Source organism: Rutidosis leptorrhynchoides, chromosome 11 (genome assembly GCF_046630445.1).
Source record: "Rutidosis leptorrhynchoides isolate AG116_Rl617_1_P2 chromosome 11, CSIRO_AGI_Rlap_v1, whole genome shotgun sequence".
NCBI classification, from domain to species: domain Eukaryota; kingdom Viridiplantae; phylum Streptophyta; class Magnoliopsida; order Asterales; family Asteraceae; genus Rutidosis; species Rutidosis leptorrhynchoides.
In genome coordinates this window covers 798,839-819,392 of record NC_092343.1, presented here as the reverse complement: position 1 = coordinate 819,392, position 20,554 = coordinate 798,839, and the positions used below count along the sequence as shown (strand labels likewise).

General features: G+C 33.3%; 3 protein-coding genes across 5 annotated transcripts; all 3 read left to right on the top strand.

Moving 5' to 3' along the window:
• The first annotated feature begins 4,589 nt into the window (after positions 1 to 4,589).
• Positions 4,590 to 9,304, top strand: LOC139876651 (uncharacterized). Its single transcript, XM_071864009.1, has 11 exons — positions 4,590 to 4,819; positions 4,968 to 5,022; positions 5,136 to 5,171; positions 5,274 to 5,318; positions 5,482 to 5,565; positions 5,825 to 5,887; positions 6,030 to 6,068; positions 6,179 to 6,278; positions 6,448 to 6,598; positions 7,696 to 7,798; positions 8,929 to 9,304. The coding sequence occupies exons 1-10, from the start codon at positions 4,590 to 4,592 to the stop codon at positions 7,718 to 7,720; spliced, it is 828 nt and encodes a 275-aa protein (XP_071720110.1). The 3' UTR covers positions 7,721 to 7,798; positions 8,929 to 9,304.
• A 566-nt stretch (positions 9,305 to 9,870) lies between these two features.
• LOC139876270 (probable sugar phosphate/phosphate translocator At5g05820) lies at positions 9,871 to 13,375 on the top strand. Its single transcript, XM_071863569.1, has 4 exons — positions 9,871 to 10,637; positions 11,473 to 11,576; positions 11,759 to 11,987; positions 12,965 to 13,375. The coding sequence occupies exons 1-4, from the start codon at positions 10,182 to 10,184 to the stop codon at positions 13,109 to 13,111; spliced, it is 936 nt and encodes a 311-aa protein (XP_071719670.1). The 5' UTR covers positions 9,871 to 10,181; the 3' UTR covers positions 13,112 to 13,375.
• Positions 13,376 to 16,114: 2,739 nt separating this feature from the next.
• LOC139876671 (OVARIAN TUMOR DOMAIN-containing deubiquitinating enzyme 3) lies at positions 16,115 to 20,020 on the top strand. Of its 3 annotated transcripts, XM_071864035.1 has the most exons (9): positions 16,115 to 16,271; positions 16,405 to 16,594; positions 16,804 to 16,888; positions 17,385 to 17,448; positions 17,914 to 18,019; positions 18,117 to 18,171; positions 19,377 to 19,430; positions 19,599 to 19,665; positions 19,765 to 19,851. In XM_071864035.1, exons 1-8 carry the CDS (start codon positions 16,250 to 16,252, stop codon positions 19,650 to 19,652), a joined length of 630 nt encoding a protein of 209 aa, XP_071720136.1. In that variant the 5' UTR covers positions 16,115 to 16,249; the 3' UTR covers positions 19,653 to 19,665; positions 19,765 to 19,851. The 3 variants fall into 3 exon arrangements, with proteins under 3 accessions (XP_071720136.1, XP_071720134.1, XP_071720135.1); XM_071864033.1 differs by lacking the exon at positions 19,599 to 19,665 and having other exon boundaries at positions 16,116 to 16,271; positions 19,765 to 20,020; XM_071864034.1 differs by lacking the exon at positions 19,599 to 19,665 and having other exon boundaries at positions 16,119 to 16,271; positions 16,450 to 16,594; positions 19,765 to 20,020.
• The last annotated feature ends 534 nt before the right edge of the window (positions 20,021 to 20,554 follow it).

Here is a 20,554-nt window from a genome sequence, read left to right as displayed (position 1 = left end):
ACCGAAATGTGACCGAAACTTGGAATACCAAATAACCGTAGATCTCAACCTAGAGAACATATGTTGGTCAATAATTGTCTATCAAGCTAGGTCAGGTCATAGTGTATCACAATCCTAATGCTCGAGATCGACATACAAAAGTTATCAAAAGTCATTTCAAAAAGTCAATCTGACTCAATACAATAGTTGAATGATAATGGCAATCGAAACATTTTAACATTTCACATAGTTTCCTAATTTTTGTAAAATTAAACTATAGTTTTTATAAGGCTTTAAAATATGATAAAACAATCAATTTTGACAATTGTTCAATAAAACGAGACGTGCATTATATAAGAATTCATTTACTCCGCTGGTAATATTTAAAAATTCAATTTATCAATCTTATAAACAAGTTGTTTAAATATTAATTGCAGATTCAAAAGCAATTTCAATTAACGTCAATCATAATTCAGTTGATCATATCTTTTAATTTGTTCATCGAAATCATACGATATCTAAATGAAAAGTTATTGATTTTTCACCAGCTTTCCAAAAACATGCATATCATATACTTTTTATTAGTAATATATGTATTTAATTCGTGATTCATCATAAACTGTTTAACGACGAACTTTAGCATACTAGCATGCATAAACATATATACTCGAGCACTAGACATGTATACACTATTAATATAAAAAAAAATAAGATATGAATGCTCACGTATCAATATTGTGATTCAATATTGCAGGAAAGTACGTAGATGCAACGGAGATGATAAACACTAGGTTAGACTTGCGAATAATACCCATGAACATTACCCATAATCTCCATAGCTATAACCCATAGTTTCCTTAGCTTAAACCCGTTTGAAAACTTGTTTTGAAAGTTACATGATCATGACCTCGTCGTAGTATTTTATGTATAATACTAATTAATAATACTCCGGACTATAAGATTAATAATAATATTAATCTTAATAATAATAATAATAATAATAATAATAATAATAATAATAATAATAATAATAATAATAATAATAATAATAATAATATAATTATATATAGAGAGAGCAGAGATATTGAAAGAGTGTAAAACATTCGGCAAAAACTGGAGCATTTATAGGACTTTTGCTGAATCCATGTGCCATGCGATCCCATGGCTTGGTAGAGGGATTCTCATGCGATCGCATGGGGTCCTTTTCCAGCTCACATGATTTTTGTTATTTTCCTTGTCGACATAATATTAAATTAATATAATATATATAATATAAATTAATTAATTATATATTATATTATATTCTCGTGCCTAGTTACCTTGTAATCTTGGTTCCGATGTCTTTTACGTTTACGTTCGACTTATGTCTCGCTTCCGGTTTCTCGAATGCATTTTCGTACGCTTAGAAAACTAGTACTTTTCGTTACGCGACGTGTACCTTTATCAAAAATTAAACTTAGTCATTGATAAACTATGTCACTCGAAGTGTAGCTTTAATCAATTAAGTGTTTTGGTTATTTGCTTCTATACATCATCGTCTCATAGTATATACATATACATATATACATTTTCATTTTGAAATAGTGTTTTTTACTGTAGCAAATAGTGATTTTCGAAAACGCTGTAGCTTTTCGGGTACTGTAGCAATTCGAAAATACTGTAGCAAATTAGTTTTTACTGGTTCATCTTAAACGTTTTAGTTAACTTATCTAAATATCAATCGAATCAATAATCGAATGTTACTATCGTTTACTAAATAACTTGAAATCATATATATATATATATATATATATATATATATGGGCAGGATCAATGGGGAAGTAACCAATCGGGGGGAAGCAAATATTTTTTTTTCGTTTTTTTTGAATTTTTTTTTCCGGCATCAAGATCACACGAAAATATGAACATTTAGAAGAGACACTTCGTGATGGATGTTATTATTTAGGCGGGAAAACGATCGACAAAAATAACATTCAAGATAATATTGTTCGTGAAGAATATGAACGTTTTTTTTCTTCATGTTTTGTGAAGTAAAATTTAGCCCGATTTAGAGTTTAGGGTTTAGGGTTTAGGGTTTAGGGTTTAGTGTTTTGGGTTTATTCCATAAACCCAAAACACCAAACCCTAAACCCTAAACCCTAAACTCTAAACCGTTCGTGTTAAAAACTCGATCTAAATCCTAAATCTAAACCCTAAACCCTAAATTTCTAAACCATAATATCTAAACCCTATAAACCCTAATATCTAAACCCTAATATCTAAACCTCAGTAGCTAAAATCTCAAAATACGCTCGAAAAACACGATAATTGTTATATATTACTTCTTCGAGCGTTTTTCCGCCAAAATAAAAACATTTATCACAAAGTGTCTCTACTAAATGTTCATATTTTCATCTCATCTATAATGTTCGTGAACAAAGTTTTTTCAAAAAACGAAAAAGAAAAAAAAATTTGCTTCCCCCCGCTTCCCCCGAATGGTTACTTCCCTCTTGATCCTACCACTATATATATATATATATATATATATATATATATATATATATATATATATATATATATATATATATATATATGTATGCACATTAAGTTATATATATATTGTTCATGAATCTTCGAGAACAGTCAAAGAATAGTTGATTACATGAATATAGTTCCAAAACTTGAGACTCAACATTACAGATTTTGCTTATCGTGTCGAAAACATTAAATCATTTAAAGATAAAATTTAAATTTGGTCAGAAATTTTCGGGTCATCACAGAACCAATCCAACCAAACAAGTTTTCATATTTTGCATATTTATTAAATAGTTTTCATACATACTTACTTGACATAACTTGCTAAAATTAGTTAAAAGCGGTTCCATCGATTGTTTTATTCTTTATAATTGCATATAGGAGGAGTCGGTGTTAGCGATATTATACCTCTTCTATGATGTCATGCTTGGTTAGATATTATATCATACATAATCATGGTTCGTACATTTACAGTAGTATATAATTTCAGGTTTGTTGTAGGAAAAAAGTTTCATATAGACTATATTGAAAATGAAAATTTAATTATATGCATAAGTAAAACATAGTGTAAAAGTTCAGTTTTTGGGGTTAAAACTGAATTTGTATTTTTAAATCCAAAACCTATCCATAAACCATTTTAAAATTCGGGTGCCACCAAAAAACCGAACCAAATTCAAATAAATCGAACCCATTTCATCCAAAATCATTTCAATCGATCGGGTATTTGGGTTGAACCAATTAATGAACACCCCTATCCACGGGACGGGAAGATTACATACAATGGGTGTGTTTGGATGAAACTAGCTGGAGCTGGAGCTTATGGGGTGTGTTTGGCGCGTAGCTTATTGGAGCTTATGGAAGCTTATGAGAGCTTGAACTTATGATTTTAATAAGCTCCAAGTCATAAGCTTCGTTTGATAGGAAAAAAAAATAGAGCTTATGAAAATCACAAGCTCTGAAAAAATAAGCTATTTGCAGTAGCTTATGAAAAAAAAATAGAGCTTATGAACTGAAAAATAAGCTCCAGCTAGTTTAACAAATATTTATAAAAAATAATAAGCTCCAACTACCAGCTTTAAAAATAAGCTCTAGCTCTAGCTCCAGCTCCAGCTCATAAACTCCAGCTCATAAACTCCAGCTCCAGCTATAAGCTCCAGCTCCAGCTACTTTCGTCCAAACACACCCTAGAGCTGGAGCTGGAGCTTATTTTTAAAGTTAGAAGTTGGAGCTTATTATTTTATATAAGTGTTTGGTAAACTAGCTGGAGCTTATTTTGTAGTTCATAAGCTCTACTTTTTTTCATAAGCTACTAGAAGTACCTTATTTTTCTAGGGTGTGTTTGGGTGAAACTAGCTAGAGATTATAGCTTGAGCTGGAGCTTATGGACTAGAGCTGGAGCTGGAGCTTATTTTTAAAGCTGGTAGCTGGAGCTTATTATTTTTTATAAGTGTTTGGTAAACTAGCTGGAACTTATTTTTCAGTTCATAAGACTTTTTTTCATAAGCTACTACAAGTAGCTTATTTTTTAAGAGTTTATAATTTTCATAAGCCCTGCTTTTTATGTCTACCAAACAAAGCTATATGACTTGAAGCTTATTAAAATCATAAGTTCAAGCTCTCATAAGCTCCCATAAGCTCTAATAAGCTACTCAGCTAAACATACCCCTAAAGCTTATAATTTTCATAAACTCTACTTTTTATGTCTACGGGTGTGTTTGGATGAAAGTAGCTGGAGCTTGTAGCTGGAGCTTGAGCTTATGAGATAGAGCTGGAGCTGGAGCTTATTTTTTAAGCTGGTAGCTGGAGCTTATTACTTTTTATAAGTGTTTGGTAAACTAGCTGGAGCTTATTTTCCAGTTCATAAGCTCTACTTTTTTTCATAAGTTACTAAAAGTAACTTATTTTTTCAGAGCTTATGATTTTCATAAACTCTACTTTTTTTCTCTACCAAACGAAGTTTATGATTTGAAGCTTATTAAAATTATAAGCTCAAGCTCCTATAAACTCACATAAGCTCCAACAAACTCCTCACCCAAACGCACCCTACAGCTTATTACTTGTAGCTTTCATAAGCTCCCATACCAAAAACACAGAATATGTCGCTTGCACATTCATTCTCCTCCTCCTTATCTTCTTGTTTCAGTCTCCTACCACCACCACCACCACCGCTATCCACTCCTAGAACATTAGTTTCTGTCCGTTGTTTCCATTCTCAACCATCATCATCATCATCATCATCATCATCATCATCATCATCATCCACCTCAACAATCACCTTATCTTCCATTCTTAATTCTGGTGTCGTCGCTTGTCTTCGCGCCCAAAGGTACTTTCATTACTCTTTTAAAATACTCCATTATTTACTACTAATCTAATCTTTTATTTATTAATTATATATTCAATTATCAATCAATCGTTTATAAATCATCAGTATAATAATAATATTAATTATAAATGTTATAACTCTGATTTAGGGCTGATGTGGCTTTCGAAGCTGCACGAGCTGCAATTACCGCTGGAATCTCGGTTGTACGTATCATCATAATCGTCATCTCCATACTATGACTAACCACATTCAGCTTACCTTTCTAATTTAAACTTTTTGCTTTCAATTAATATGAACAATGTTTGCTGATTTGCAGTTGGAGATTATCGTTTCTACTCCAGGTGTGTTTGAGGTTGTTCAACACTAACTGACTGCTGGTATCATTATATGCATTACTTACTGTTCGTGATTATCAGATATTATGTATATATTCTTCCATTTGTTTATTGGGTAGGTTTTACATCAACTGGTGCAGGATTTTCCAACCGCAACTCTAGGAGTAAGTTTTTCATAACTCAATCAGGATATATTTTCGTTTACTTCTCCATCAAGTGTGTATGTGTTATATAATTTAATTTTATTGTTGAGATATTCAACTTTGTGGTTATTGTGAATGGATAGAATTCAGCTCTACTTATTTGTGTGATTCTTTTATATTCCAGGTCGGCACTGTTTTGAGCACCAAGGATGCCGAAAATGCAAAAAAAGCCGGTGCAAAATTCATCATGAGTCCTGCGGTTGTTAAGGCATGATGAATTGTTACTTAGTCATTTTCATTGCTTAGTGAAGTTATCCATATCAAATACCTCTTTTTTTTTTATTGGGTATAATAATCAAACAATGATGTAAATAAGATGGCCTGCCTGCGTTATGACCATGTAAAATTTATTTTTTGGGACTTTGTAGGTGATACTTTTGATTGATCAATATGACACAAGTTAGTTATTTTTTTCGTCTCTTTTTTGAATGTTATGTTATTTAGTAGTGTGTATTGATTGATTGCAGGACATTTTAGATCAAGAGAGTGATGAGTTGCTATACATTCCTGGAGTGATGACCCCAACCGAAGTAAGTATGAAACTAGGCTTATCGTCCTTGTATGTATCTATGTATCTATTAGTTGTCTTCTGATTTTTTCTTCATTTCTCATATGTAGTATGTACTCCTTTAAGTTTGACTTCAGCTCATGCTACTACTTTATGATTCACAGATACTGTCATCATATAATGCTGGTGCTAAAATCGTGAAGGTTAGGTGCACTTGTATTAATTTAATAATATTTCTTATACAACAGACTTGGTTAAGCCATTCTATTCAAACTAATGTATTTATAGAGTTAATGGTTTGTGTGTGCGATAGGTATATCCTGTTTCAGCAATGGGTGGTGTTGAGTACATAGCAACTTTAAAAAAGCCTTTTCCTCACATTCCTTTAGTCGCATCTCAAGGAGTAACAATTGGTAGGTAATAGGTAGGTTAGATAAGATCAAACTTGTGCAACTAGTAGTAGTTTATATTTACAAGTAAAGTAATTTATCTGGTCATACCAGAATGCAGGGTTTTGAAACTCAAAAGGGTTGTCATATGTAGTTAGTTAGTTGTTCATGCTGTGCGACTATATTCATACAGATTCAGTGAGCGAATACATTGATAAGGGAGCATCGTCAGTAGTCTTATCTGATGCTATATTTGGCAAAGATGCAATGGCTCAAAGAAATTTTACTTGCGTATATCAACTAGCCCAACTTGCAGCTTCACAAGCCAATCAAGCTCTACAAAGGTATACTTACTACACTTTCTTATTTACTACCTTGTTTAGTTGTGTAATATTTTTGACTTTTTAAGGTCAAAGTTTTTAGACTTGGACAAGCACATGAGTAGTTACTAGTTACTATAAGAAAACTGGTTACCGAGTCAGATCATTATGTTTCATACCATTCATAGCTTCATCAACTGGATTCACTAATTATTTGATTGTGATCATTGCAATAACTACCTTGAAATTGTATGCTCAAACACCCCTTTTGTCCGGATTTATCTTATATTATTAGATAATAATATGATTGGCTTGTGTATGTGTGTGAGAGAGTATATATAGATATTTACAAATATATATGTGTGTGAGTGTGTGTGCGCGCGCGCGCGGGTGTGGGTGTGGGTGTGTGGGTGGGTTTCTCGATTGTTTGCATGCCCTACTTGGATCTACATATTTCTGCGCATTATATCTACCATGCTATCTGTCTTTCTCTTGTGCATTACTACTATGTGTCTTCCTTTATGGCTACTTTGTATGGTTGCATCTTTCTAGGCGCACATAACTCTTACAGGTACGTATGCCCGCACTATTCCGTTTTGAGGAGCATTCCTGGCCGGAGGTCCTTTAGGAAGCAATCTCTTGGCTCTCGAGTAGAGGGAGGGACGATCTTATCTAGTCACGGGTTCTATACCCGCGGGTGGAGTAGTGACTTCCATCTAATCTAGGGTTCGAGGAATGATTGTCTACACTCCACCTCCCCCATACCCTACATTCGTGGGATTGGGCATTGTTGTTGTTGTTGTTGTTTTTTGTTGTTGTTGTTGTTGTTGTTGTAATATAAGATGCTTTCCGAGTTGAGTAGCAACACTCGAAGAAATGTGAACAAGAATCAAATGCACACACATCGTTTATGCAATATTGATGTTGAAGTGTGAAATGACGTTGTTTGGCCAGGCTCACATAGCTTACTTTTCTCTCAGTATTTATGAAATCTTTTTTGTTGTTAATTCTAGGATTTTGTTATTTTCTGGTGTTCTAGTTTGATTTTTTGTGCTTGTATCTGCACCTGCTTTCTCATCATTGTGTGTTTTGTGCTAATCTTGAATTCTTGATATGTGTAGGAAGAGAAATATCTATCCCGGCTAATCTCATGTCAGCATCCATATTTTTTGATCCGTATGAAAAGCTGGTAATAGTGTATATCTTCAAGTGTATATCTTCTTTGTAAGTGGTTTATTTTATTATTACTGCATATTATGCTTCTTTGCTAACTATATGATCCAACTTAGATATGAGATGTTGAAATATATGTACCTATCACTATTATAGTGAGTAGACCACAAGTCTGAAACCTGCACTATATATGAATATATATATATGAATATATATGAATATATATATATATATATATATATATATATATATATATATATATATATATATATATATATATATATATATATATAGTGGTAGGATCAAGAGGGAATTAACCAATCGGGGGGAAGCGGGGGGAAGCAAAAACTTTTTTTTTTCTTTCGTTTTTTGAAAAAACTTTGTTCACGAACATTATAGATGGGATGAAAATATGAACATTTAGTAGAGACACTTTGTGATAAATGTTTTTATTTTGGCGGGAAAACGCTCGAAGAAGTAATATATAACAATTATCGTGTTTTTCGAGCGTATGTTGAGGTTTTAGCTATTGGGGTTTAGATATTAGGGTTTAGAAATTTAGGGTTTAGGGTTTAGGGTTTAGGGTTTAGATTTAGGGTTTAGATTTAGGATTTAGATTGAGTTTTTAACACGAACGGTTTAGAGTTTAGGGTTTAGGGTTTAGGGTTTGGTGTTTTGGGTTTATGGAATAAACCCAAAACACCAAACCCTAAACCCTAAACCCTAAACTCTAAATCGGGCTAAATTTTACTTCACAAAACATGAAAAAAAAACGTTCATATTTTTCACGAACAATAGTATCTTGAATGTTATTTTTGTCGATCGTTTTCCCGCCTAAATAATAACATTCATCACGAAGTGTCTCTTCTAAATGTTCATATATATATATATATATATATATATATATATATATATATATATATATATATATATATATATATATATATATATATATATATCTAACTGTCTTTACATGAAAGTAATTTAAACCTGCTCGGCCTGCCCATTTTAGCCACCTCACTTTTTCTATCTCTCATTTTTTTCTTTAATAAAAAACAAACCAGTAGTAAGAATGTAAGATGTTACAAGAATATGTCGATTTACAGTTTTTGTTTCAATATTTAAATTAAATTAATATTATTTTGTATGCAGTTGATTTATTCTCATAATTCATGATGCAGGAAGGACTGGCGATGCCATGTTCCGAATATGACAGTATCCTTTTGCTAGTTGGAATACCATGAAGGAAGGAGAAGTGATATCTTCTTTTTAATTGCAGAAAAGCTTCATAAACTTGCTATTGAATCATGGTGTTGATGTTGTTCTGCAATGATTTAGTTTATTACAGTATTAATTAGGTAGCAGAGAGTTTCAGATGTATGGAAAATTGTGGATATGTTAGTACTCACTCCTATATATATTTAGTTGCAACTATCATCCTGTTTACAGGGTTTGTTACATGAATCCTGAACCTCTTTATAAATCTTTAGCAGTAGCCACCACGTAATCAGTTGTGATAATGTTGGGTTCTAGCCTTTTTTTGGAAGTCATCTGCTTTGCTTTGGGGTTGTGCACCGTAAGTAAATCGTATCACCACAGTCTTCTGATGTGGTAATCTTTTGCATTATTAACAGAAAAGAAAGCTGGAGTTATAAATACTACTCCGTAAGTTTTTGGAAGTCCCACTGATTTCCTGTAGAAGTCTTTAAGTTAATTTTATATTTATTTATGTTACAATTACAATGTTAATAATTTGCGACATGTGATCATAGTTGCAGTTCCATCTAATCAAGCACATTCTAATGTTAATCTGGTATATAATGAGCAATAGCCAATGGCAACACACCTATGTATTATCTCAAGAGGCTTGGCTTTTTATGATACAGTAGGTTGATAGAATAATTTGACTAACAAGAATATGAATTCAACTCAAAAATGCATTATTTGATATCCGGTAGAAGCCGTGTAACACCGACGTTTTTTGTAACGGATCTATACGCGTTAATGGATATATCTTAACACTAACCAATAATAATAAAACCCCTTATATATTCGAATTTTTGAAGTATAAAAATATTAGGCCGTACACTTTTTTTTTTTTGGTTTTTGGTAGGCCTAAAAACATTAACTTGTTGGTATACATACCATACCCACTCCCAGTTGTAGAATGGAAGGGGGAGGTATATTTTTTCGTTCCGTTTCATTTCCATTCTCTCTTCCCTCTTTCTTACCGTTGTTGCCACGTCACCCTCGCGCCTTCTGCAACAACATAACATTGACTTTTAATCCTTCCAATCATTCCATCAATATTATTCTAGATCCATAACTAAAACCTCTCACCAACCAAATACATACAGATCTTACTCGTCTCACTCAATTGCCCAAATTCCCATGTAAAACCCTTAATCAACAAGTTTAGTCAATTTCCAATTCAATGAAAGGAGTCGCCGGCGCCGGAGGTAGCCAGTGGTTTACAATTGGTTTAGTGTTATCATGGTACACATCAAACATTGGCGTGCTCATACTCAACAAATACTTGTTATCCAATTATGGATTCAAATACCCCATATTTTTAACCATGTGTCATATGACTGCTTGTTCTTTACTCAGTTACATCGCTATTGTTTGGTTCAAAACTGTTCCCTTACAATCTGTTAGGTCTAGGGTTCAGTTCTTTAAGATCTCTGCTCTTAGTTTGGTTTTTTGTGCTTCTGTTGTTAGTGGTAATGTTTCTTTAAGGTACCTACCCGTTTCGTTTACGCAAGCAGTTGGTGCTACTACGCCTTTTTTTACTGCGGTGTTTGCGTATTTGATGACTAGGAAAAGCGAAGCTTGGTTGACTTATATCACTCTTGTTCCTGTGGTTACTGGTGTTATCATTGCTAGTGGGGTAATAAATCTAAATCTTTCATTTCATTTTGTTGGTGTTTTATTTGATTCATGTGTTTGTAGTTTCTAAAGTTGTTAGCTTGAATATCACCTTATGATTTGTGTTGATTGTTTCGGAAATCATTTGAATCAAATACAGTAGTTATAAGCAGACCTAGGGGTTATTTGAATGCAAGAAACATATCATACTTCTAAATTGCAATGAGAAACAGTCCCTTTGTAGGCTTATCGGTGTTGTTCGTAAAATTATCATTTGTTACACATTTCTTTGAGCTGTAGTTATATGTCATTATATCTTTTCAACTGCTGACATACGTATACATTTAGCTCAATTTGCAATTTTTGAACTTGGATTAGTGAAGGAATGTGTAAAGACCTATAATATCACATTTTATCCCATCTTCAACTTCTGAATTATGAAGACCTACTTGCCAGATGTTCAAATTTATCAGTCATTCTATAAAATTGGGATTCCATTTCAGGGGTTACTTTTGCTTTTTAGCTGAAGAGAATAACAAGCAGGTTCAGCTATAAAATGCATAGCATATGATGATGAAACACATTTTATTTGGAATCTAATATAATCACACAAACACACCCACATCATTTGACATTTGCTTCTAATTGATTTGTATTTGTAGCAGTTATAGTTTAAGTTGAGTTTTGTAGTAAGTATATATGTTGGTGTGGAGTTTTATTTTTGTGAATGAAATGATGTAGTAATTATCAAAGTAAAAGTTGCTTATATATATATATATATATATATATATATATATATATATATATATATATATATATATATATATATATATATATATTGTTTTGGGTGGGTGCAGGGTGAACCAAGTTTCCATTTATTTGGTTTTATAATGTGTCTTGGTGCTACAGCTGCAAGAGCCTTAAAGTCAGTGCTTCAAGGAATTTTACTATCCTCTGAAGGGTAAGTAAGTAATATCACTCACTCACTCACTCACTGGATGATATTTGGAGTAGCGTTTTAATGGAACCGAATATTTTATTTTATCTGATTATGATGACTTTCAATTCAATTGCATCTGATTGACAATATAGTCCATTGATTTTAATTTCATTAATATATTATTATTATAATAACTATAACAGGGAAAAACTAAATTCCATGAATCTATTGCTGTACATGGCACCAGTAGCTGTTGTGATATTACTTCCTGCAGCGTTGTTAATGGAAGATAATGTGGTTGGGATAACAATAGCTCTTGCCAGAAAAGATGTCAACATTGTTTGGTATCTGCTCTTCAATTCGGGTCTAGCTTATCTTGTCAACTTAACTAATTTCTTGGTTACCAAGCATACAAGTGCTTTGACTCTCCAGGTATTATGCTTGCACTAATCTCTACATTCACTAGTTTTTTTTAAAACTCTGGCTTTTGTATGCTATTTGTGTTCTATGCTCTATCCTCTGCTCCATGCTTTACGCATATCTACATGTATCAGATTAGATATATAGTCGTTATAATTGGGACATAAACTATATATAATAACTTCATAATACAGTATAAGCTTGTCAAAAAACTATCATGTAATAGTTTTGATAATTTTAAAACTTAAGTAGAGGTCTAGGGACGATTTTTGTAGTTTTTACCCTCCTTATTAACTTCATGTCATTTATCTTCAGAGTAACTACCTACCTACTGGGTGCACCTTTAGTGGACTATAATGAAAAAGTTTTGCCCGAACTCACATTTCAAATACTTAAAAGTCTTGCTCTTTACGTTTAAAATCAATCAATCATGAGTGTAAAAGGAAGTTACGAGGTAGAACATGTTTATAGATTAGATTTGATTAGAGAGATGAAGTTGTGGTTTTTTGAGACAAGCCAATTTACTTTAATATATGGATTATCAGTATTTAAATAGCAAAACCTATCATCAGGTGAACCCACAAACCCTTTTACCTATCTTTTCATTAAGTCTCGTTTTCAATCGTATATGCAAATAAAGTTCCAAGTAGTTTGAAAACGATATTTTGTACATGATATAATTTTCAGAATAAAACACTTTAGGATGTTGTATGCTTGTGAATACACTTACACTTTGGATGATTCAGCCCATTCAATTAGTTCAACCGATTTGCACATTATCCATTTGACCTTTAGGCAAAGCATGACCCAAAGTGATCAAACTGCAACCCTACGTATGTTGGTTATGCCTCATTTGGTGACAATTACTGAATGCATCATCATGACTGAGTTTATGCAAAACTGAGTCTTGTTGGTTCTATGTTTAATAATAAGAATCTTATATAATAATATTAATATATTCTTGTAAATACATAAATATACATGATCAGGTCCTGGGAAATGCAAAAGGGGCAGTAGCTGTTGTGATCTCAATATTGATATTTAAGAATCCGGTGTCGGTCACGGGGATGATAGGTTACATGCTCACGGTGCTCGGGGTCATTCTCTACAGTGAAGCCAAGAAGAGGACCAAATAATCCTATACTCCCCTATTCTCTCACTAATTACCCTTTTTTTCTATTTTATTTTTGTTTTTTTCCCCCACTAACCATGGCAATTGGCATGGCCCCATATATATCTTTTTGGATTTTTAATTGATCAACAGCAACCTGCATTTCATTTGTTGTATACCTTTATGCGATTTATCAACTTACAATCATACTCTTGTATCTATAGATATACATAGCGTTAGAACTGAAATGTCGATAAACATAAATACCACAATGTTTCTTTCTTGAGCCCCATTTGTGCTATTATCTGCTTTTGTTTTGCTACTTCTCATGAATGAATTTGTGTATGTCTGTGTGTGTGTAATGTAATGACTGTATATAGGGAGCTAAAGGAACTGCAATTACCAAATGCAATCACCTCAGTACGGCGCAATGGATGAATACTACGGAGTACATATGATTTACATATTTTTGACTTGTGAAACAGAGTTCGAAATTTTTGGGTTGATTGTCAAATGCAATTAGATTAGGTGGGGCCCATTATAATTAATCCGTTCGTCCCAAACTAAGTATCCACGTTATTATTTGTGTTTTCCGGTTGAAAAATACTAATCACTGATATTTTAAACAATCTATCATCAATTATAACTCTCAGTCACTCATATTTTAAATAATTTAGTTAAACACACCTAAATAGAAGGGCAAAAACTGATTCATTATATATATTATAAATTCAACAAAAATTCTACATAACAATGTTCTAAGACACATGAAGTAATTATTACTTATTAGAACGATATTACTAAATATAATCATGTCATTTGGTAAATGCACATGTTACTACAATAGACTGAGACAAACACTTTACTTATTCACGTCAAGTCAACTTAATAGGTTAGTCTGTTTCAATGATTGTACTAATGTGTTTAGTTACAAACTCATTCCACTGCTTGTCATATCTCCTTTCTTACTAATACGTTTCTTTCAATGCTGCAAAAGATCTCGATAATGAATAAAATTGAAACGTTTCACATATCCTACCATTTATAAACTCGGTCTCTTATACACATACGGCGCCGAATAGAATCTAAGTCAATATCTTATTTGTCTAGTTGACTCACACTGAGAGTTTCATCTTCCACACTCTTCACACAAAAATAACGTTTTATTAGGGATTAAGTTGTTTCACGTTTTTCTTTTACTTGAGAAGATCTTACCGCAAAGATAGTATCATCAATTATACCAGGTAGATACATTGTTTTGTCTTTGCAACTTATCAACTAGCTCTGCACGCCGGTCTCTTTAATTGATGGTACATTTGTTATCACTTCTGCAAGTAGAACACGTAGATCACCTAGGGCTAGACCAAATGGCTTAGTCCAATTCCAAGATATAACTCCTCCTTGGTAAGTATATATGTACCTATTATGGCAGACCTTTCAAATAAATGTGGTATTACCTGTACACGTTCATTAGGCAACCAATCCCGAGACAATCCTTTTCTAGAAAATTGATAGAGTTGCCTTATCCAACGTTTTTTAAAACAGTTAGTTATATTAATTTACATCCAGTATCTAAAATGGCACACTAGATTCTCCATTTGGGTCGAGCCCATCATTACAAGAGTTACCTAACCAGACACCGCCCCTTACGAATTCGCCAACAGAAAATATTTTTCGCACGAAATCGCCACCATTATTTTCTTAATAACGCCTAGTTTTAACCCTTTAAAGACACATATTAAGCATAAGCACTACTCCACTAATGCACTAAACCACTAGCTACTAACCGACTAGTAAACATGCATACTTAAAGGGAGTAACCGAGTCACTATCTTAGGCCAAGACTAAGTATCAAAACTGAAAAATAAATGAATAAATCTCTTGTTCTAGGAAGTTCCTCTCATGCTCGGGAAAAGGGAATTACCACTTCACAACCTTGACAAGCCCCTTGCCATCCGGGAAACCCTTTATCAAAGACAACTTTCGAACTCAAATCTTCTACCCGAGAGTTAGTGATCTTGGTTTGAATTCTCCGTGTTCACTTGTGTTTGCACTAATGTTTTTACAAATTCATCTATTCCGATTAACTTATTTTAAATACAATAATATTTTTTACTTTATAAAATGTAAAACAGCCCTTTTCGAAATTATTATTGGTAGTACAAATTGCTAGAGATGGCAACAGTAAAAAAAAAGACTCGTGACATGTGGGTATTTATATTCAGATATACGGGTATTTTCGAAAAAACTTACACGCAGGTACAGGACGGCCAAATTTTATTTTACCCGTCAACAGGTCGCGGGCGGATTGCGGATATATGATACCACTTGCGCATAACATACTACCTACGAACCCCTTATACCCGTTTGAGCAATCTACGGGTATACCCGTTAAACCGAATACATTTATTTAATTAAAAATATATATACCTATATATCCAATATAAATCAATAATTATTAACAAGTTTACCCACGATATCCCGTTATATATTTAATTATAAACAAATATACATATTTTTTTTTCAATGTAAATCGATAATTATTCGCAAGGTTACTCACGAATCGTTGATATTCGTGGACACATGATGTTTAAAAACCAAACCTATTTTAGAAAGGACAAAACTTTGGTTAAACTCCACACGAATGAGCAACTCGTCTCAATCGAATGTATTTAGTAACGTATGTCCGGATTCGTCCACAGAGAGAAGCGTATTCAAGATTCAGTTAATTAATAATTGTCGTAAAGAAAAGATTGAAGTAGTTGGTTTTATAATTAAACTAAAGTGCATAAAATAAAGTAAACAATAAATCAGATATAAAGAATAGTGTTCGCTCAGATGATTCAGACAACTAACGTGGATTGTTCTTTTAAGTTAAATCCGATTAAACGTTTGATAACCGTACAATCTAACCAATCAAACTTGATTAACTCACATTAATCGTATTCAAGAGATCAAATTATGCTTTGACTAAACAATTGAGATTAGATCAAGATTAAACTCATCTTAACTACAACGATAAATAATTTTGGCGGACAGGTTACGAGTATAAAGAACCTCGCCCGTGAGTGTTATCCTAAAATTTCTAAACCTCCACTCTTTTGGAATCAGTTAACAGCAAACGGTGCCGTTACAAGTTAATTTACTCATCCCAAGGTAGAAGATGGCGGCCGAAACCTCAAACGGTAGCATAATCGATAATCAGTTCTTCTTGTTTTATAACGTCTTAATGATATGATATAATCAATCAATCAATCAATCAATCAATCAATATGTATATATATAAGGTTCATTAATTAAATTTGAGATTGGGTGCAGGAAGTAGTTATATTAATAATAGTAGTAGATGTAACATTCTTGAAGACCTCAGGAATGGTGTCGCCAACTTCCAAATCGTTTCGTCTCCAGTTACTTCAATTGCTACCAATAATCATGTTTTCCAGAATAATTATTCCGTACCATCTGTTTGCGCCACTCACAGATTTTTTGCGCGCATCGGGCCTGAATTGTAAGTCTACCTAAACAATTGATTAATTAATTTGTCCTCAATGTCAGTTAGGGTTTGTGGAAAAAGCTAAAGCTCCAAACTTTTATCTTGATATAATTTTTATGTGATGCGCTTACCTTTTCAGTTCCAGCTCAATTGCTATGTTGATAGACTCCTATAGTATGCTAATTGTCTGCTTTTAATTAAGTCTAATCAAAATCTATAACTAGGCAAATTTCACCAGCATTAAGCAAAGTGGAGACTTTTAAGGTGCATAAAGTTACAGGCGATGGACGTTGTATGTTTCGTGCTCTCGTAAGTATCATTTCTATCTATCTATGCCCTAATTATATTGTGTATATATATTAAGATTAATATAGCAAACATAAATGGTCTGAACTTTTAACTTGCGGGCATAGTCCAACGGTTCCCCCCATGTACTTTGTGTCATGGGATAAGTAGAGGTCATGGGTTCGATCCTTAGGGATGACATGATTTTCTTTAAACCAATTGAACACCAATAACGGTGGTATATATTGACCCTATAGGGAGGTTTTACCGGATTCGTTCACGGACCTCTACCCAGACCACTGCCAGAATGGATGTGTTCCCGGGTACCGTCGATCGGGTTCGGGTTTCCGCCCGAACGTGTGTGTTACGTGCAAATGATGAGGGTCGTTGAAATAAATGATCTACTGATGCCAAAAAACCGCCGTTCAAAAAAAAAAAAAAAATGGTCTGAACTTTTACCATACCAAAAGTCTTTTGTTTTAGGGCGGAAATTTAGAAAATTAGTTGTTTTGTTTGGTAGGTGAAAGGAATGGCTATGAACAAGAGTGTTGCTCTTAGCCCCCGAGAAGAAAGAGAAAATGCAGGTATTCATGTAATCATGAACATCAATGCAGTTATGCCATTTATGTGTATAGGAAAAAGGCTTTGAAGCTGTTATGTTCACGTGATTCAAGTATACATAAAGCTTACATAAAGCTTTGAAGCTGTTATGTTCACTTGAATCTTGTATAGTACATAAAGCCTACAAATTACAAATATATGTAGATGTATATCAGTATATGTATAGAATAACTATGTATATGTGCGTAGTCACTGTACAATTGTAAAATAAAATAACCTCACATGTTATGATCTCCATATCACAGGATTCCTGTTTCGCAGGTAATAATACTAAGAAATAGCTATATTTTTAACCATGGGTTGTTGGTACTTGTTTATATCCTTAAAATTATCATATCCTATTATGTGCCATCAATTTCTGCAAGCATATGTTTAATATTACAACTCAATTTTAAATGCTATTTTGTGTTTTCTCAAATATATTGCAGATGAACTACGGATGGCAATAAAGGAGGTGCTATGTGATAGCGACAAAGAAAGACATCAATATGAAGAAGCACTAATAGCAATTACCGTCGACGAGTCCTTAAAGCGGTTAGATTTTGGATGTGGTGATTCTGATTATCCTCAAGGCTATTCATAATCTGTAATCTGTTAATAATGGTATGATTTAAATTATGAATGCCTGTAGTTATTGTCAACGCATTGGACGGCCAGATTTTTGGGGAGGCGAGTCAGAACTATTGGTTAGTATCTTAACATGTATTTTTATATCAATGAATATGAATAGTAGCTGTATTTTTAATCCCTGTATACGCAATATATAGTGGCAATATATATTTTCGTATCAATGAAAGTAATCATCTCTATTAATACTGTTTATTATGCAATTCATAGTGGGTCAACGAAGAAAAGAGTAACTTTTGAGGATAAGGGGGTAATTAAGAAAACTGTAGATGAGTGCATGGGTTAGTTGTAAGCTTTTGCAATTCTTTCGAGTCCAGTTATTCTTGTCGTAATCTACATTAGCTAATAATAGCTATGAGCAGTTAGTTGTTGGGTTTCCTGTATGTATAAATTTATAAATGATGTTGAAGCTTCCTTCTTCTTGATGTTTCTTTTGGTCCACCTATAAAGTCATTTTTTTCTTTCTTTCTAGTGTTAAACCTCTTTATTAGTTATTTATCTGGAGGCTTTATATGCGGGGGCAGGTAGGTTGGTTAAGCGGTCAAAATGGTTTGGGGGCAGGTGGGTTAGCTAACGGGCTAAAATGACTTACGGTCAAGACACATAATTTTGGGTATGAGTGGAAATGGGCTTCGTTGGGTTGATCTGTGATTTGATACACTTGGGTTTTTTTTCCAGAATTTTTTTTTTTTTTGAACGGCAAGCTTGCATCGTTGTATCATTTATTTCAATGACACTCATCATTTGCACACACACACACGTTCGGGAGGAAACCCGAATCGCATTACAGGAACTCGATCCTTTAACCATCCCGAGGGGCAGGCGGGCCGGGTTTGAATCCTGAATGGATCCGGGGGAAAACCCCCTGGGGTCAATCTAGATATCCATATTTCAGCAGGAGGTTTTGTGCGTTAGATACACTTTATTAGGTAACTTAAAATCCATTTCACTTGTTCGCTTTTTTGTTTCTTTTCAAAGTATACCTACTAGGCTACTACATACATTTTTGTATACCAAATAAATGCTTTCTAGTTAGTTATAGCAATCAACAAGAAAGGTGATAGAGGTAATCCTTTATCCTTTGCCTTGGGATGATGATGATGATGCTACTTTTGCTTACACTTGTTTCATTAATTGCCTGTTGTTGTATGTATATCGAAGAATTACATGTGTTTTTCATTTCTTTACTTCTTCATGTGTGTTATGCTTCTTCTATGTATTACTGAGTTATTTTGGTTGGTTTTACAATACCCACCATCCACAGGTATTATCCAAGTTATGTAGCCAACCAATCGTGGTCTATATACCTGAACATGAGGTACCAATCATTGTTCATAAGCATCATTTCAACTTGTTACTTTTTTTTTGTCATTTGTAGAAAACACTGTTTTTGCCCCTTAACTAGCATGACATACTAAAATGAAATTATTTGCTACCTAATATTCATTCCACCAAACAATTATAATTAAAATGAAATTTTTTGCAGGTGAGTATGAATGTTAAAAAGGGACCGGGACATGATGCACAACGGGCATTTTAACATAAATTTGATAGTTTAGTGGTTGAAAGATTTGTTTTTCAATCCGTCTGCTTTGTTTTTGTTATATTGGAAAAAAGTCCTTGCTAATGCATGCTTCTTGACTGCATTTCAGCACTCAAAAGCTGGCAATGGATATGGTTTCATTCCGATCGCTGAGTATGGAGCCGACCTTTTGAAGGGTTCAAGAAAAGTAAAAGCCAAAAAAGCTGTGAGACTTTTGTACAGCGGAAGAAATCATTATGATCTTCTTGTATAACTGTACTCATTCTAACCAGTCAACAAGTTTGTAACTTTCACCAAGTTAAGATGGTGAATGACAGTATAATATATCCCGGTTATGCTTTGGCCATAAAAAGGGCATTTTGACATTTTGTTGACCAGTAAGTTTCAGATTGTTGTTTTCGTAGGTGTGAATGAACCTCGTGAAAACTCGTGATGAGTCACTCGATTTGGTTGTCAATCATTTATATACTACAAGAGTATTGAATTGTTAAGTTAGAAGTGCGACATATATGTGTACTTCTACTACTTGTATTTCCAATTATATTATATGATAGCAAACAAAAGATAATGAATCACTTTTAATTTCTAATGACATTAACTACATTGTTCTTTTTCAAATTCCTAATCGATACAAAACTTAATTCTGGAGAAACCTGGAACATATGTACAAATCTAAGTTAATATCAACCAACATTTTCTTATTAGAGTAATGTGCTTCGTCTTTTTGTTCGGGTATTGTTGGTTGGTCAGTTTCAGTTTGTTTTTGTTTTACTTCTTTCTATATGGTTTGTTTGTTGTTAGTTAAAAAAAAAAGAAAAAAAAAAGAAAAAGAGAAAATTGGATAAATGGTCCCTGTGATTTACATGAAATGGGGTAAATGGTCCCTGATGTTCATTTTC

Bases quoted from the DNA above. Each gene is read 5' to 3' on its own strand.
- LOC139876270 (XM_071863569.1), top strand. From the start codon at position 10,182: ATGAAAGGAGTCGCCGGCGCCGGAGGTAGCCAGTGGTTTACAATTGGT. The intron at 10,638-11,472 runs GTAATAAATCTA...GGGTGGGTGCAG, and splicing joins GTGTTATCATTGCTAGTGGG to GGTGAACCAAGTTTCCATTT. The intron at 11,577-11,758 runs GTAAGTAAGTAA...TAACTATAACAG, and splicing joins ATTTTACTATCCTCTGAAGG to GGAAAAACTAAATTCCATGA.
- LOC139876671 (XM_071864033.1), top strand. From the start codon at position 16,250: ATGGCGGCCGAAACCTCAAACG. The intron at 16,595-16,803 runs GTAAGTCTACCT...ATCTATAACTAG, and splicing joins GCGCGCATCGGGCCTGAATT to GCAAATTTCACCAGCATTAA. The intron at 18,020-18,116 runs GTTAGATTTTGG...GAATGCCTGTAG, and splicing joins GTCGACGAGTCCTTAAAGCG to TTATTGTCAACGCATTGGAC.
- LOC139876651 (XM_071864009.1), top strand. From the start codon at position 4,590: ATGTCGCTTGCACATTCATTCTCCTCCTCCTTATCTTCTTGTTTCAGT. The intron at 6,069-6,178 runs GTTAGGTGCACT...TGTGTGCGATAG, and splicing joins CTGGTGCTAAAATCGTGAAG to GTATATCCTGTTTCAGCAAT. The intron at 6,599-7,695 runs GTATACTTACTA...TGATATGTGTAG, and splicing joins GCCAATCAAGCTCTACAAAG to GAAGAGAAATATCTATCCCG.